Source organism: Mchenga conophoros, linkage group LG20, assembly GCF_057382185.1.
Source record: "Mchenga conophoros isolate Kocher_MC1m ecotype Shallow Benthic linkage group LG20, M_conophoros_male_GT1.1, whole genome shotgun sequence".
In the NCBI taxonomy this organism is placed as follows: Eukaryota; Metazoa; Chordata; class Actinopteri; order Cichliformes; family Cichlidae; genus Mchenga; species Mchenga conophoros.
This window is the reverse complement of record NC_140545.1, coordinates 21,487,017-21,503,312: the sequence shown is the minus strand read 5'-3', so window position 1 is coordinate 21,503,312 and position 16,296 is coordinate 21,487,017. Positions and strand designations below refer to the sequence as shown.

Genomic DNA, 16,296 nt, shown 5'->3' with positions numbered 1-16,296 from the left:
TTTGCAAGCTCCTTTGAGACACCAAATGAATTGCAAAATTGTTTTTCCCCCTATTATTTAATCCCTAGACAGTTTTTAAAGTATCATTTGATTAAATTAGAGGTGGTGGAACTATGAGTTAGGATTTGTTCAACACCAGAATATTTTAAGAACTCAGGGTGCATGTTTTAAGTGGCATCAGTTTTTCTAGAATTTAAATGTGGTGTTTACATAATAAAATATTGAGTTCACTTGTAGATACAGAAGCAACATTTTTGCATGGACTGAGTTAGTACCATAGGTAAGCCAGTGTTGTTTGCTACATCAAAAAGAGTTTATCCTCTATGCAACATTAAGATTAGGATATAACTGGCTTAACTTCTCAAGCTCAGTTATGCATTCGCAGATGTCACTTCATCAGTCTAATCTGGGCTTTGTCAGCCTTGACTACTGTACATACAACCAGCATGCAAATATTTGCACGATAACATAATTATGCTTGGTTTTTGGTAGCAGCACGGGATATTTATTTTCTACTCATGTTTACAGGGTTGTGCAAAAAAAGAAGTCAAGAAGTCAGACTTAAGCAGCAGATGAACAGTACCTGAATGCCATGTCCTTAAAAAATAGAACAGAATCTGGACCTTCTGTTGATCCAGCTACCTTTTGCTGAAGCCTCGTTGGAAATGGTCTCAGTGGGAGATGGTGAATTAAGATTTTCTTTAAGAAAAAGGTGAGGTAGGTTAAACTGCACAAGAACTGAAAATCAGTCACAGCAATCTGTAAAACATGGCAGACACTCTGTCATGGTTTGGGCTGCATTTCATCCAGTGTTGTTGGAGATGTCAAAACTGATGGAATTGTAAATGCAGAAGTACAGTCGGAGAACTATTCCTGAAGATTACTTCAACTAAGAGACAAGACAGCTTGCCTGAGAGAGTTCATACTGTGCTAAAGAATAAAGGTGGTCATTCAACTTTCAATCTGGATAGAATTGTAAAACGTCTGGTTTTACCTTATTAGTGTATTTCCATTTATGTTTGCACGTGTCAAGAAATCACTGTACTTATTTTCCAAGCAAACTATAAAGAAATAGGGAGTGGTCAAGACTTCATATGACTCTGTAAGTATAAATCTTAAAATACAATATGATGGTCAATGTTTCTTCAGTAATTGTTTCTTGAGACAATTATAGTGTACAAGACGACCAACAGGCTAATGAACTGAACAGCACTGCCATGCTGTTAGCGAGTCAAATAAACACATGGGTTTCCATGGAAAGAACATAACAGGAATTAAATATAGTTCCCTCCCATATGAAAATTAGATTAGCAACTGCACAAACAAAGTGTGTTAAATTCAGCTATTGATGTTTACAACCGGCTGGTGTTACATCTGTTTGAGTCATTAATTTCATGCACTGTAAGTTGTCCACATTTCACATTGCACATTAAAGACCCTTATACACAATTTAAATCGTTGTGTGACAAATGCAATGGACATTCTGGTGCTTGACCTTGAGACAATCAGAGTCTTGTTCTTCATTTGATCTTCCCTTTCCAAAGTCACAACTGCTTCAGAGCTATGCTGGGATTATAAATGTCATAACCTTGATTATGTAATATATCGTAACATAAGAAGTACATTGCAGACAAGGGATAAGTACCTTGTTCGCAACATGTGATCTTCACTAATATCCAGACAAGGGTACAGTTCAAAGCGGGATTAAACTGAATATGTTTCAACATTATACCACCTCAAAGTTTAATAAAAAGATATGGCTTTGAGTCACTTTCTTTTCATAGCTTCATAGGCCAAATTAATGCCTGCCTTTACCAGTTACCTGCCAGCCACCACTCAAATGGCAAATTTTATGCAACTCCTAATACAGTATGGTTAAAATCAGCCTGTGATGATAGCTCAAACTGAAATCTGTTTCTTTAAAAAAAGCCAGTAAAATACATTTTGAACAATTACTTAACTGGAATTAAAATCCCCACTGATACTTTCACTGTGACAGTTACAGGTGTGTGTATCTGTAAGAATCAGAGACTACACAAACAAAATGAACTCACCAATCATTTTCTTGTCAGCAGCTGTTCTGTGAAAGATGAGTGTGCTGTCATCAGTAATTACCGCAGTGAGAGATAAACTTCACCACTAACTTGTCATTGGTAGCCCTTCCCTCTCCATTCGGCTATTCATCCTGCCTTACCTCATCCATTGACCCACCAGCTCCCCCGCTCCCTCCACCCACTCCCTCTTAATAATAACCCACCCGCTCTGAGCATCCATCTGCCTAATCAGAAGAAGCCTCTCTTTGACAGTCACTACCTAGGCACAAGCTTGCAGACAGGAAAATCAAACATTTTACCCCCAAAGGATTTAATATCCAGTGAAAACGAGGAGGCAGCAAGTTTATAACGCATCTATAAACCAGTCTCAGTGGGAGTGAACACAGAGCGGTACACAGGTAAAACACCCTTTTCTCTGTTTGTCTGTTTGAGACTGTGTGTGACCAAAGCTACATCCTGACCACAGGTTAACCTTCACATCTTTATTATATCCAAGTGGATTTCAGTTTATGAAGTGACAGAAGCTAAACAAGTTGGGTATTTAGAGGATGCCCTCCAGAGGAGTATTAGGTTTCTACTGAAGAACAGTGAATCTCAGAGATTGTTTTCAATATTTGTTTGTTTTCTTTTATTGTTTGTTTGTTTTGTTTTTTGGTGTGCTTTTATAATATATGCAAAAGCATCATCTTCCTCATAACATAAGCTGTCATCACTTGTAAAGCAATGCCCAGAAAATGTTAACTGGGTATTTTCCCTACAGTACCCCTTAATATAATGCGTTTAGGCTCACGAGTTTAAAGAAATGCACTGGATTATCCTTGCTTATCAAATCAAAGATTATGCAAAATAACACTCTAGTACTCCTAGTACTACTGTTGCATTAATCATATTCACTTTCTATTTCTAGGTCGCCTTTTGACAGTTAACGCTTGCCAAAATGTGGAAAAGAGGGAAGAGCACGGGGACCACTGCAAACAGACAATGTAAAGGACTACAATTCTTACTACTCTTTCGTTTTGCATTACATGTATGCTTCTTAAGAAGAAAAATATCAATCACTATTAGGCACAATTTGCCGTCATATTCTCTTGGTATTATTTTTGCAATAGATAAAATGTTCCAAGTGTAAGAGATGGCTTTATTGTATCTAAAGAATTAAATATTTGTTGAATTATTTACAAGCTTAATCCTTGCCAGATTTAGGCCCTCACTTCAGCCAGGAATATTCAAGGCTGTGTTGTATTATTAAAAATTCTCCAAAAGCATTATATAGAAGAAAAAATTTATTTTTATATCCTGAGTGAATGCTTTGACAATAAAGTAGGCCTTTGGGGTAAAACTATTTGGCACCGACTATCTGTTATAAAAGCCTACATTAATCTTTGACACAGGCAAACTTAATTACTGTCTCATATATAGCAAACTGTGCACAAGTTAATTAATCACCAAAAGTGGTGGGAAATGAGCTGTCACTAATCCTGCCAAAACATAACATATTGCTACAGTCAAATAAACAATTAAGAAGGTAGAAAACCACCATATGGTGTACCTACTGATAGATTTATGGCTTTAAAAACACTTTGAAATTTGTAAGCAAAATGAGTAATGCTTAGACTTCAAGACAATAATAGAAAAACTAGAGGAAAACCCCTGGACAAGCCCTGCTTAGCACCAAATAACAGACAGACACAATCAGTGAATAGGTGGTGAACATAGGGGAACATTTAGCAGCTAAAGAGCCAGATATTTCCCTCAGGAGTTGGTACAGAACAGAAAGAGAACTGAAGGAAAGCAATTATTGGATTTTCAGGTGGCAAGAAACAAAACTTAAATAATATGTCGATGTTGTGTTCACAACTTTCTTGCACTGTTACCAGGTGGTGTCACATATGAAAACACTGGAACTACCCACAAGCTACATAGAGCAGTTTCTCCGTTAAGTTATAAAATGAACTAAGAATTTAAATTAAGAACTTAAAGACATTTAGCCAGTTAACTAAAAGTCTGTTCTCTAAGGCTTGAAACTGAGGATGAGAAGAAAACATCCCTGGATTAAAGTCACCTGTCTGCTGCCTTTTTACTGTAACTCTCTTAGAGTTTTATTCAGGCATTTAAGAGTTTTCCTTTTCCACATTATGCCTTACTATGTCTTCAGCTCCTTTTTACAATTTCATATGTATACCACCTACTGTCCTACAAGCATAAACCAGCATTCCCTCGTGTATTTGAGACTGATCTAATGTAATTTCTTTTCACCCAGGTTTCTCCCTTGTTCATCAATATATTCAGCGTTTTAATGAGGTGTCTGGAAACAAGACAGGTGAAATGAACACTGTTTTATTTTCTGTCGGACAAACTTACTGTTTTTTGAGGTTGCAATGCATTGGAGTGCCGTATCAACATAATACTGAGAAAGAGCCATTATGCTGAATAATGGAAAAAACAATGAATAATACATTAGGCATTACTGAATGCTGTGTCTGTTTGTGACCCGTTTTACCTTTGTATTGATAACCTGAAAAACTACCTTGTCAAAGCAGTGACATGTTTGATTGGGTGGCAGCTCTCCTATTTCTGTCCTTGTCATAATAATCATTAATCCCTGGATTAATGTTGTTCTTTACTGACTCCTGTGTGATCCTTTGTCTTTGAACATTCAAAACCTGATAAAGAAATGTTCAGCTGCCAAGCAGGGAGGCAGAGGATCACAGAATTCATTCATGGCCTGATTTTTAAATGACTGAGTGAATTAGTCCATAGTCTAGTACAGAATGTGAGCTGAAGCTGACATTTGACTGTGAAGAGATTCACACTGCACATTTTTTTTGACGATAAATTGTCTGGGTCACTATTTTATATTGAAATTGCCGAACATACCATATATCAAGCTTTTCTGAATGTTATATACACTTATCAGCCACTTTGTTAGGTACACTTTTCCAACTGCTTGTTCATGCAAATATCTAATCAGTCAATCACATGGCAGCAACTCAATGCAATTAGGCATGTAGACATGGTCACTTCATAAACCAAGCATTGCAATGAGGAAGAAAAGACTGGCCTGAGTATTTCAGAAATTGATGAGCTACTGGGATTTTCTCCACACAACCAGGGTTGTATAGGGTTTACAGAGAATGGTCTGAAAAAGAATATATCCAGTGAGCAGCAGTACTTTTGGTGAAAATGCTTTGTTGATGCCAGAGGTCAAATGAGAATGGCTAGACTGCTTCAAGCCATTGTTACAGCTAAGGTATGTAGAAGAATATCTCTGAAGGCAAAAACCATTGCACCTTAAAGCAGATGGGCTACAGCAGCAAGAGGACTACATTGGGTGAAGCTCCTGTCAGCTAAGAACAAGAAACTAAGGCTACAAATCAGACTGGCTCATCAACATAGGACAGCTGAAGACTTGCTTCTCTGATGAGACTCGGATGGTACTGTATGTCCCGTGGAGTGCATTTTCTTGGCACACTGTGGGCCCTTTAGTATCAACTGACCATTGTTTAAAGGCCACAGCCAATCTGAGAATTCTTGCTGACCATGTCGATCCCACAGCCTCCAGCTTCTAGCAGGATGATGCACCATGTCACAAAGCTCAAGTCATCTCAAACCGATTTCTTGAAAAAAAAGACAATGAGTTCATCGTATTCAAATGGCCTCCACAGTCACCAGATCCCAGTCCAAAAGAGGAACTCTGGGATATGGTCGAATGGAAGATTCACATCATGGATGTTCAATCAACAAATTTGCAGCAATTGTGTGCTGTTATCATATCATTATAGATCCAAGGGTAATGTGTACAGCAGCTTGTTGAATCTATGTCACAAAGAATTAAGTCACTTTTGAAAGCAAAAGAGGGTCCACGCTGGAGTTTAAAAGGTTTACCTAATAAAGTGGACAGTGAGGGGAATTCAACATGTAAGATATTTAAATTTTGGATGTTAGTCATGTTAAAGAAAAAAAAAAAAAAAAAAAAAAAAAAAAAAAGGGTATGGACATTGCCTTCAGCTTTGTGAAACTGGTGTTTTCTAAGAGTTTTTTTTTGTCCTAATTACCATGTAAAGTACCATTCTAAAGCAATACACATTTAAGATATCCAAGAAAAACATCATGTTCTTTTTCAAGCGATAGATGTTACCGTGAACCATAGCCGACAGACAAGATTTTGTACTATTCACATCTCCAAAATTAAGGAACATAAATTGATTACCCTACGTGCTACTAGAGCTGGTATAACTTAGAAAAACTGAAAACTAAACCTGGAATCAAAAGCAGTAAGATTTATGCACTGTACTTTCCATTTGCAAAGTTACTGTTGCTGTCAACACACTAATTGTCACTGGGAAAATGTTTGACATTTCTGACATCTGCTGGTAGCAAAAAAGAAATCCGTTTAGTTCAATCAAAACCAGCAAACTCATGATTAATTCTTATGATTAACTCAGTTTCTTATTTCCCCCCCCCCATTTTGTTTAGCTGCTATTCGGAAGAGATCTAAGACCTCTGGAGTGATGATCACGCAGTATTTAGTAAACATGCCAGAAGGAAAAAGCACCCCTGATTTCCAGTGTAAACCAGTGGCAGTAACTATTGAGAAAGGTGGGTGCTTTAAATTATAACTGACCATTAAAACTGATCCATTAGTGAAAGATATTGTTGCTTTTGGTTTCAGCAATATCTTTCACATTATTAAACAGAAGACATGTCTTTTAGGAAAATTAGCTGTTTTCAAGGCTGTGGTGACAGGGGATCCAAAACCAGATGTGTCATGGAGAAGAGCTAAGGGAACTCTTTCAGATAAGGAAAAATTTCAGACTAAATATGATGAATTAACTGAGGAGCATATATTAGAGGTGAGTGAATAAATTATTCCACATGATGATCTTGAAGTATTTAGTACTGATACTGTTTTTTTTCTCATGAATGTATTGATCTATAATGTATTTGTATGTGAATTGACACATAAATGAATATTTCCAGATTCACAAAGTGTCTGTTGCAGAAACAGATACATACAAATGCTTTGCTGCAAACGAATATGGAAAAGCTGTCTGCACAACAACATTAACTGTGACTGAGGGTAAGTCTTGAGCATTAAATACTTTTAAAGAGGATTCTGTACTTTCTTTCTTTTAGTGTGCATTTGGAAGAGTTTTTCTATTGGTGGAGTGCTCTTGTAGATTTTAACATTTCTTATTATTTAAGCTTATAATGACAGACACTGAAAAACAAGACAAACACTGTAGGTCTAAGGGCCTAGTTCTGTTATTTTTTTATTACAAAAATGATATAGGACTCAATGTGTTTTTAAACTGGTATTTATTTAAATAAAACTTGAATTTCATTTGCTGTTTTCAGCTTCAACAAATCCAGCAGATTTCAGAAAACTGCTGAAGAAGAGGTAAGAACTGTAACCTATTAAAATACTTTTTAAAAGAGGACATTTCTGCAGGAGTATATAAGGATTAATTCCCTAACTGATCCTTTTTTTTGACAGTTAAATACATTACATTTAATATTTTCCTGTTATCTTCAGTAAAGTAGAGAGAGCAGATGGAGAATCTGATGAAAGGTTCTGGGATGCCATGTTAAAAGCTGACCGGAACGACTATGAGCGCATCTGTTCAGAATTTGGTGTTAAAGACTTACATTTGATTCTCAAGAAACTGGATGAAAAGAAGAAGGAGAAATCACAAAATAAGAGGAAGGTATAAAAACACCCAACTCTCACACTGGATACGATATCTTAATCTCTAAAACTCAGAATTAATAAGTAAATTCTTGAGGTGTCAGTCATGGAGTGCAATTATTATTTGACTCAGCTGCTGATGAAGCACTTTCTGAATACTCACCAAGCTCATACTGTGCATTGCAACAATATGTTGATAGTTCAAATGCAAATATGACATCAGCAGAATAACTATTAACTACACTCAATAGCCACTTTATTAGGTACCTTACTAGTATCAGGTTGGAGCCCATTGTACCCTCTGAATTATTCATGACATAGAATCAACAGCATGCTGCAGACATTCCTCAGAGATTATATAGCATTGGAGTTGCTGCACATTTTTTCGGGCTGCACACCCATGAAACAAAGCTCCCATTCCACCACATCTCAAAGGTTGTCTATTGGATTGACATCAGGTGACTTTGGAGGCCATTTGAGTAAAGTGAATTCACTGTCATGTTCAAGAAACCAGGCTGAGATGATCCGTGCTTTGTGACAAAGCCTGTTATCCTGCTAGAATCAGATGTTAAAAGAGTGGTAAACTGCAGTCATAAAGGTATGGACGTGGTAGGTTGTAGCATTTAAAGAATGGCTCATTTGTACTAAGAGCCCCAAAGTACACCAAGAAAATGCCCCCTTCACACCATTACCGGCCTGAACAACATGAATCAGTGCTCTCATGCTTTGAAAATCTGATCCTATACCATCTGAATACTGCAGCAGAAATTGAGACTCATCAGAAGAAGTAACCTTTTTCCGATTTTCTATTGTTAAACTTTGCATTAACCAAGGGCCAAACATCATTACCTACTAAAGTGAGTGTATACACTTAGCCATAGGCATATATCATCTTTTTAAGTGTTCATATTATTAACTGCATTCCTTTCACTTCTGAGATCTCTTCATTTAGGACCAAAAAAGGAAAAAAAAAATGCTTGTATTAATTTCCTAAAATAGTAACCAACAATCCAGGTCAGAGATATCAATTTGCTGATTCCTGTACTGTGTGTAAGTACTGTAAGTAATATACAAAGCAGTAAATGAGTCAGAAATACGCTGGAGCTGTGATTTCAAAACAACTGAAAAATGTTGATAATTTTGACTTTCATTAAAAACGCATAATACATGCAATCATAAAGTTCCGTAGTCCTTGATGAAAGAGTGCTTCCAGCACAGTGTACTTTTCAATTTTTATAGAAGTCGTATCATTATACCACATTGCTATTCATCATGACATGAAGGTTCTTTTTTTCTGTGTACCTAGCAGGATGATATAATTCCCTATGATGAAAATGAAACAGGGAAACACAGTCTAAAGAGTGTTGGAAGGACAACGAATTTCTCTATTGATGGCCTGATGCAAAAGGACACAGAGCTTTGTAAGGGGGATATTCAAGAGGCCAACCTTCGAAATGCAGGGCTGCCTCAAATGGATCCTGAAAAGTTCATACTCCCTGCAGAGTTTAAATGTAGGTTTAAAAACCAGCTATGGCTAGACCTGGAAAAAAAAAAAAAAAAAAAAAAAAAGAGTCTTCAGAACATAAGCATTTGGGCATTTGCATATTGTTTTTGTTGTACATTCGACTTTAAACAAATGTGCATATGCTAAAGCTTGTAAAAATTTACTGACTAGCCCATAAGCAGACAGTAGCCATTATATTTATCCAGTAACATAACTTTAACAGCTGACACTGAATGTACTGAAGCACACAATCATGTCCAAATAATAGTCTTGCAATGTTCTCTACATTCTCTAATTGAATAGAAGATGACCAATACTGATGATACATATATTATATCAAAAAGAAAATCACATGAATATAATATTTTACTTTTTTGTAGTTTCCAAAGTCGACTTTGTGATCAAAATTCAAGAGATTAAAGCTGAAGAAAGGGAGGATGCTTTGTTTGAGTGTGTCCTGACACACCCGCTACCTAACATCACATGGATGGGCAAAGGCAACATCCTGGAGGATGGAGAAAAATATAATTTAACTATGTCAGACCACAAACTCATCCATAGGCTCCTCATCAAGGACTGCCAGATGCTGGACAAAGGCATCTATTCCGCTGTGGTTGGCAATACATCCTGCAATGCCTGGTTGGTTGTGGAAGGTATCACTGTATAACATTACCTTAACCATTGCTATTTTCATATTATCATCATTATTATTATTACTATTATTATTAGATAACTAATTACGTTGTACTTCTAACTTTTAAGCTGACAGTAATCCTGCACCTGGTGGTGAGAGGAGACCCCGTAAAACTACTGTGGCTCGTGGAGCACGGACTGACATTGAGAAAGTGGCCCAAGAGCAGCAACTAAAAATACAAGGGGAGATGGAGAAGCTCTTGGCAGAAGTAAATGCAAAATACGGAGCAGTACATATAACCGACAAACTATCTTTAGAAGAACTGGCATTAGAAGAACTGACTTTAATCTTAAGCACAGGTGGAAAATACAGTAAAGTTACTGGACAAGGTAAAAACATGTATTTCTGACTCTGCCAGTACCCTCCCTGTCCTTTGGAGCAAAAACTCAACAAAATCTATTATCTCCTTAAAATTAACTCCATTAAACTGTCCTATCACTCCTATCAGTCCCATATTCTGTCTCACCCTTCACGTCTTACCAAAGCATTTCTACTACCAGCACTGCAGTGAATAGGCAGTGTGGCTAAAACTGTGCTGATGATAAAACATGCACGCTTACTGCTACTTATTTCAAAAGATTAACAGAGTGTATTAACTTGTGTCGTTCCTGGCTAATATTTGGTTACCCAACTATAAGCCATCTTTTATTTTTCAGTGGCATTAAGTATGACATAGTTGCTTACTGGTACTGGTGCAGGCTGGAAATTAAATCTTCTCTGAAAAACAAATATTTTTAAAAGACTTTCGACTTTAAAAAAATCACCATTTTTTTTATTTCTAACTGGTAGGTGAAAATCAAGAAGATTATTCTGAGGAGACTAAGAACTTCACTGGACATGCAACTAAATCAAAATACTTAAAACAAAGTCGTGACTCAGAAATCAGAGTAATTGGTAAGAAACATACAAAGCAGTACGTGTGTCCATTCCCTTGTTATAGACCGAAAAGTCTAAATATGTAAATAAATATTTTGACCTTTAATCTTGTTTTGTGTCTGTCCAGAGTCAACTGACAAATTTATGGATGCAGAACAGTCTCAAATGCTTACCATTAGTCAACAAGAGCTGGGGGAATCTGATAGAAACAATAACTCCACTGGGTCTGTCAAAAAACAAATGAAAAGAAAGAAAGTCCAATGGAAACAACAAACATCTGGTAAGGGCTGAATGACTGCATGAAAATGCACTATATCTTATTCAAGATTTATACTTATGTGTATTAGATATAAATATGTAGATATAAATTATAAAACACTTTTCAACTCCACTTAAGCACTCAAAGCACTTTATACAGCATGCCCCATTTACCTATTCCCACCCATTCATACAGGCACTTTTTCCTGCACCTGATGTTTTGTACCTAACATTCACACACATTCATAATCTGATTAATACATCAGATCGCAACTTGGAGTTCAGTATGTTACCCATCATGCAGAGTGGAGCAGCCAGGAATCTAAGCATCAACTTTCCTCTTGAGCCACAGCAACCCCAATACACTGATGTACAGATGGAAAAACTGTTTATTCCTTTATTATTGTCAGTTTTTGTGCAATATTGAATTACAAAATGAATTTTCTTTCATTTGTATTTTTTTAATAAAATGTAACCAATATGTATCTGAGACTTTTGTTTCAAACCCTTACAAAGTTTTGGGCCATTTCTATTTGCACTTGTAAATTATAGTCGTGAATTATTATTGTAAAACAGTTTAAGTTTAAGTGATATTGCACCATGAGAATTGCTGTCAAAGCTTCAAATGACACAGTTAGCATAGAAGCTTTATCTTCAATAGTGTAAAAATTCAGAAAGATGTCCCTTAGCACTTTTTAAATTATATTTTTCTTAATTAATCAAAGAAAATAAAATGCAGCAGAACAAAATCAACATCAAAATTATTACTTAAAAATTCACTGGATAAAGTTGTGCATGTAATACCTGACACAGATCCAAAAGAACTAGCAAGTGAAAATGAATCAAGTTGCTATGATGAGGATGAAGACGCTACTGACCAGGACAAGCACACAATTTCTCCAAAGCAAGACCAAAAGCCAAAGGATGCACTCGATGGTAAGGGAGCACAATTAGTGTGGCATTGCAAGGGGAATTTGTATGATTCAATTTCCTCCATGAGGAAACTCAAGGATATATTCCTGGATATATGTTTTGCTTAAAACCATATATGGTATGATTTTGAAAGAACTCTTCTAGCTGAGAGAAGATTTTTGTTTTAAAGGTGAAAGTGCAAGTCTGAAAGACGACATTAGGTGTGACGAGACTGAGGATGAGACTGAATCTTCAACACATATGAGGCGTAAAAGACACGCCCCTCCGATCGAAGATTTGGTGGTTGGTAAGTTGGAGACAAAGAATTCTTCTAAACCAGAAGGGTTTTTCTTTTTTGTTTTTTGATGTTTTTTTTAATTAATAATCTGTTTAACTAAACTGATTAACACTTAAACATGTAAAACTCAATTAGCTGAATTATTCCACTGTATTTCTGTCTTATTAACACAGACATGACTACCTTTACCCGCATAAACATACCTGAACAACATTCTGAACTTGTTGATAGATAGTGAAAGAAACATTAAAGTTTCAGCTATTTATTTGTGGATGGAAAAGAAAAAAATTAAATAAAACTATTATATTAAACTAAACTAAACTGATCTACAGATAGAAAAGACTTGTTGTTGTAAGATTATACATTTATAATTTATTTCATCTACCAATATCCAAAATCTATTAAAGTGTATTGACTGGTGTCACACTTCATGCCCAAGATTTTCCAAAAATCATTTTAACTGTTCTTAGATCCAGGGGTTCAGTTCATCTGTGGTTTGACTGATGTCAGTGCTTTATTATTGTCAGTTTTTGTGTAATATTGAATTACAAAATGAATTTTCTTTCATTTGTATTTTTTTAATAAAATGTAACCAATATGTATCTGAGACTTTTGTTTCAAACCCTTACAAAGTTTTGGGCCATTTCTATTTGCACTTGTAAATTATAGTCGTGAATTATTATTGTAAAACAGTTTAAGTTTAAGTGATATTGCACCATGAGAATTGCTGTCAAAGCTTCAAATGACACAGTTAGCATAGAAGCTTTATCTTCAATAGTGTAAAAATTCAGAAAGATGTCCCTTAGCACTTTTTAAATTATATTTTTCTTAATTAATCAAAGAAAATAAAATGCAGCAGAACAAAATCAACATCAAAATTATTACTTAAAAATTCACTGGATAAAGTTGTGCATGTAATACCTGACACAGATCCAAAAGAACTAGCAAGTGAAAATGAATCAAGTTGCTATGATGAGGATGAAGACGCTACTGACCAGGACAAGCACACAATTTCTCCAAAGCAAGACCAAAAGCCAAAGGATGCACTCGATGGTAAGGGAGCACAATTAGTGTGGCATTGCAAGGGGAATTTGTATGATTCAATTTCCTCCATGAGGAAACTCAAGGATATATGTTTTGCTTAAAACCATATATGGTATGATTTTGAAAGAACTCTTCTAGCTGAGAGAAGATTTTTGTTTTAAAGGTGAAAGTGCAAGTCTGAAAGACGACATTAGGTGTGACGAGACTGAGGATGAGACTGAATCTTCAACACATATGAGGCATAAAAGACACGCCCCTCTGATCGAAGATTTGGTGGTTGGTAAGTTGGAGACAAAGAATTCTTCTAAACCAGAAGGGTTTTTCTTTTTTGTTTTTTGATGTTTTTTTTAATTAATAATCTGTTTAACTAAACTGATTAACACTTAAACATGTAAAACTCAATTAGCTGAATTATTCCACTGTATTTCTGTCTTATTAACACAGACATGACTACCTTTACCCGCATAAACATACCTGAACAACATTCTGAACTTGTTGATAGATAGTGAAAGAAACATTAAAGTTTCAGCTATTTATTTGTGGATGGAAAAGAAAAAAATTAAATAAAACTATTATATTAAACTAAACTAAACTGATCTACAGATAGAAAAGACTTGTTGTTGTAAGATTATACATTTATAATTTATTTCATCTACCAATATCCAAAATCCATTAAAGTGTATTGACTGGTGTCACACTTCATGCCCAAGATTTTCCAAAAATCATTTTAACTGTTCTTAGATCCAGGAGTTCAGTTCATCTGTGGTTTGACTGATGTCAGTGCGATCATCAATGAGATCGCTGAGTTAACATGTAAGCTTAGCAGTGAAGACTGTGAAGGAGCCTGGTTCAGAGATGGCAAACAGGTTAGTCAAACAAACATATACATGTTATATTTCTGTTCTGGTACAGTTCTGTGTTCACCCACACACCCAAGTTACTGTGACAGTGGATCAATAAATTGTCATACCATGCCTAACGAATTCATAACTGAGAAAAAAAAGAAAACAGGTCCATTGTAACAGCAACAAAATAATTTTTTTTTTTTTTTTAAAGTAGCATTAGGGTCATATGTATTTGGACAGTTACATTTTTTTGGCAAACACTGTGATTGTCCTGAGACTTGTTGTTTAGTTCTTTAGAATTCTGAGATACTGTCCTTGTGTTCAGATTCTTGAGAGCCTCTGAGTACTATATTTATATTTAAAGTTCTTGCTTCTTGTTCATCCCTGTTAGATCCCCTTCTTTTCCAGTCTGTTCTAGTCTTTTCTCTGTCTTTGCATCTCCTGAATGAAGTCAGTTTGTTGCAAGCTCGCTCTTGCAACGAACTGACTAACAAAATGCTGTGCATTGAAGTGCAAACTTTTAGCTTTGCAGTAGCTTTGCCTATAGCCTTTATAGAGGATTAAAGATATTTGGACAATTCACTAACAAGCAGTTTCATAGCCAGATGGAGCTTGTTCCTACATTTTCTGTGACAAATTAAGCATATAAAATATCTGGAGTTGATTTCAAGTGTTAAAGTTGCATTTGACAGGTGCAACAAGGTGCAAACCACTGGTTACGCTGAAGAACAAGAACACCAGATAAGACTGAAAACATCTAAAAGAGTTTAGGTGGGAAACACAGCTTTTGGTGATACCCCTCTAAACTTCAGGATAGGATGGGATATTTATCCAACTATTCTTATATTTTTACCTGTGGTAGTTAATTTTGAGTATCTGAAATAAGCTGACTATATATATATAAAAAAAAAAAAAAAAAAAAAAAAAAAAAAAAACAGTAATTCCAAAACATAATGCAACATTTTGCTGAACCTCTTAAATTAATGATGGAAGTCTCTACTTAAATTACATCTTGATTTAAAATCTACTTTGGTGGTGTACAGAGGCAAAATTACAAACACTGTCAGTGTCCAAATTCTCATGGACCTAACTGTATGTAAATGTAGCACTCTGTCATTCCTCGCTAAGGTTTGATTCCTTATTGATGTATTTTAAATTTTTTAAAAGCTCAAAACTGACATTTAATAAATAAAGAGTGTCATTACTGATGTCTGAAAATCATCACCGGTTTCACTGAACAGCTGTTCATCTTTAATTTACTTCAAATCTTTTGCGAGTGTTCAAGTACTTTAGGCCCATGTGGGGGAGACACACAGCTGGACAAGAAGCCCCCTTTGAAAGCCTAATTTTTCTTTACTTTTAACTGTTTGCTCTTTTTCCTATCAGATATTCCAAGATGAAAGTTTCTCCATAACTAAAGATGGGCCAATTCATAAATTGGTCATAAGCAAGTGCACGGAAGAGCACTCTGGAAAATACCGTTTTGAGGCAGATGGCCGTAAAACAGAGGCAATGATAAATGTCAAAGGTTTGAGAACTGCTCATTAAAGCATGACATTTTGCAAACTTTAAATGGAAAATGTACAGACATACTAATAAAGAAATGTTGAAGCAGATCACGGATAACATAATACTTCTCCAACTCCTAAAAACTTCTTTAGATCCTCCCAGGTTTGACCTTGAAGACCTCAGTGCTTTTACTGAGCCAAAGACAGTTAAAGTGGGGCACAATGCCATCTTCAAATTGCATTTTCTTGGACACAAACCCATAAAGATTCAGTGGTTCAGAGAAGGAGAAGAGCTCCAAGATGACAACAATACAAGGATAGAAAAATCTGCAAGCCAAAGCCGGTTGCTTCTGAGCAGATGCCAGAGGAAGGACACAGGAGAGATCAAGATCAAGCTAAAAAATGAACACGGCTTCACTGAGGCACTCTCACGGCTTATTGTGCTTGGTGAGTGAATTATGGACAATGCAGAAGCTGAACAGATAAATATAGGTTTCAAACAGCAGTAAAAATCTCGACTGACATACCCTCATAATATATTTGACAACTGATTTGAAAACTTGTGCAAAGTTGTTTTTCTGTTAAAAAGTCCTGTAATTATTAGTTCTACGTAA

At 35.8% G+C, this 16,296-nt stretch overlaps 1 protein-coding gene across 1 annotated transcript in view; it reads left to right on the top strand.

Moving 5' to 3' along the window:
- Window positions 1–2,326: 2,326 nt before the first annotated feature.
- LOC146550752 (immunoglobulin-like and fibronectin type III domain-containing protein 1) overlaps window positions 2,327–16,296 on the top strand; it is a 30,198-nt gene continuing 16,228 nt past the window's right edge. Inside the window, exons 1-20 of the mRNA XM_085260294.1 lie at window positions 2,327–2,452; window positions 2,962–3,037; window positions 4,315–4,374; window positions 6,531–6,653; window positions 6,768–6,907; window positions 7,035–7,134; window positions 7,413–7,455; window positions 7,591–7,762; window positions 9,050–9,254; window positions 9,628–9,900; window positions 10,010–10,270; window positions 10,731–10,835; window positions 10,945–11,097; window positions 11,889–12,011; window positions 12,178–12,294; window positions 13,216–13,338; window positions 13,493–13,609; window positions 14,071–14,195; window positions 15,561–15,702; window positions 15,836–16,129. Coding sequence (XP_085116420.1) covers window positions 2,992–3,037; window positions 4,315–4,374; window positions 6,531–6,653; window positions 6,768–6,907; window positions 7,035–7,134; window positions 7,413–7,455; window positions 7,591–7,762; window positions 9,050–9,254; window positions 9,628–9,900; window positions 10,010–10,270; window positions 10,731–10,835; window positions 10,945–11,097; window positions 11,889–12,011; window positions 12,178–12,294; window positions 13,216–13,338; window positions 13,493–13,609; window positions 14,071–14,195; window positions 15,561–15,702; window positions 15,836–16,129 — 2,722 coding nt within the window. The 5' untranslated portion in view covers window positions 2,327–2,452; window positions 2,962–2,991. The remainder of the gene's footprint in view (window positions 2,453–2,961; window positions 3,038–4,314; window positions 4,375–6,530; window positions 6,654–6,767; window positions 6,908–7,034; window positions 7,135–7,412; window positions 7,456–7,590; window positions 7,763–9,049; window positions 9,255–9,627; window positions 9,901–10,009; window positions 10,271–10,730; window positions 10,836–10,944; window positions 11,098–11,888; window positions 12,012–12,177; window positions 12,295–13,215; window positions 13,339–13,492; window positions 13,610–14,070; window positions 14,196–15,560; window positions 15,703–15,835; window positions 16,130–16,296) is intronic.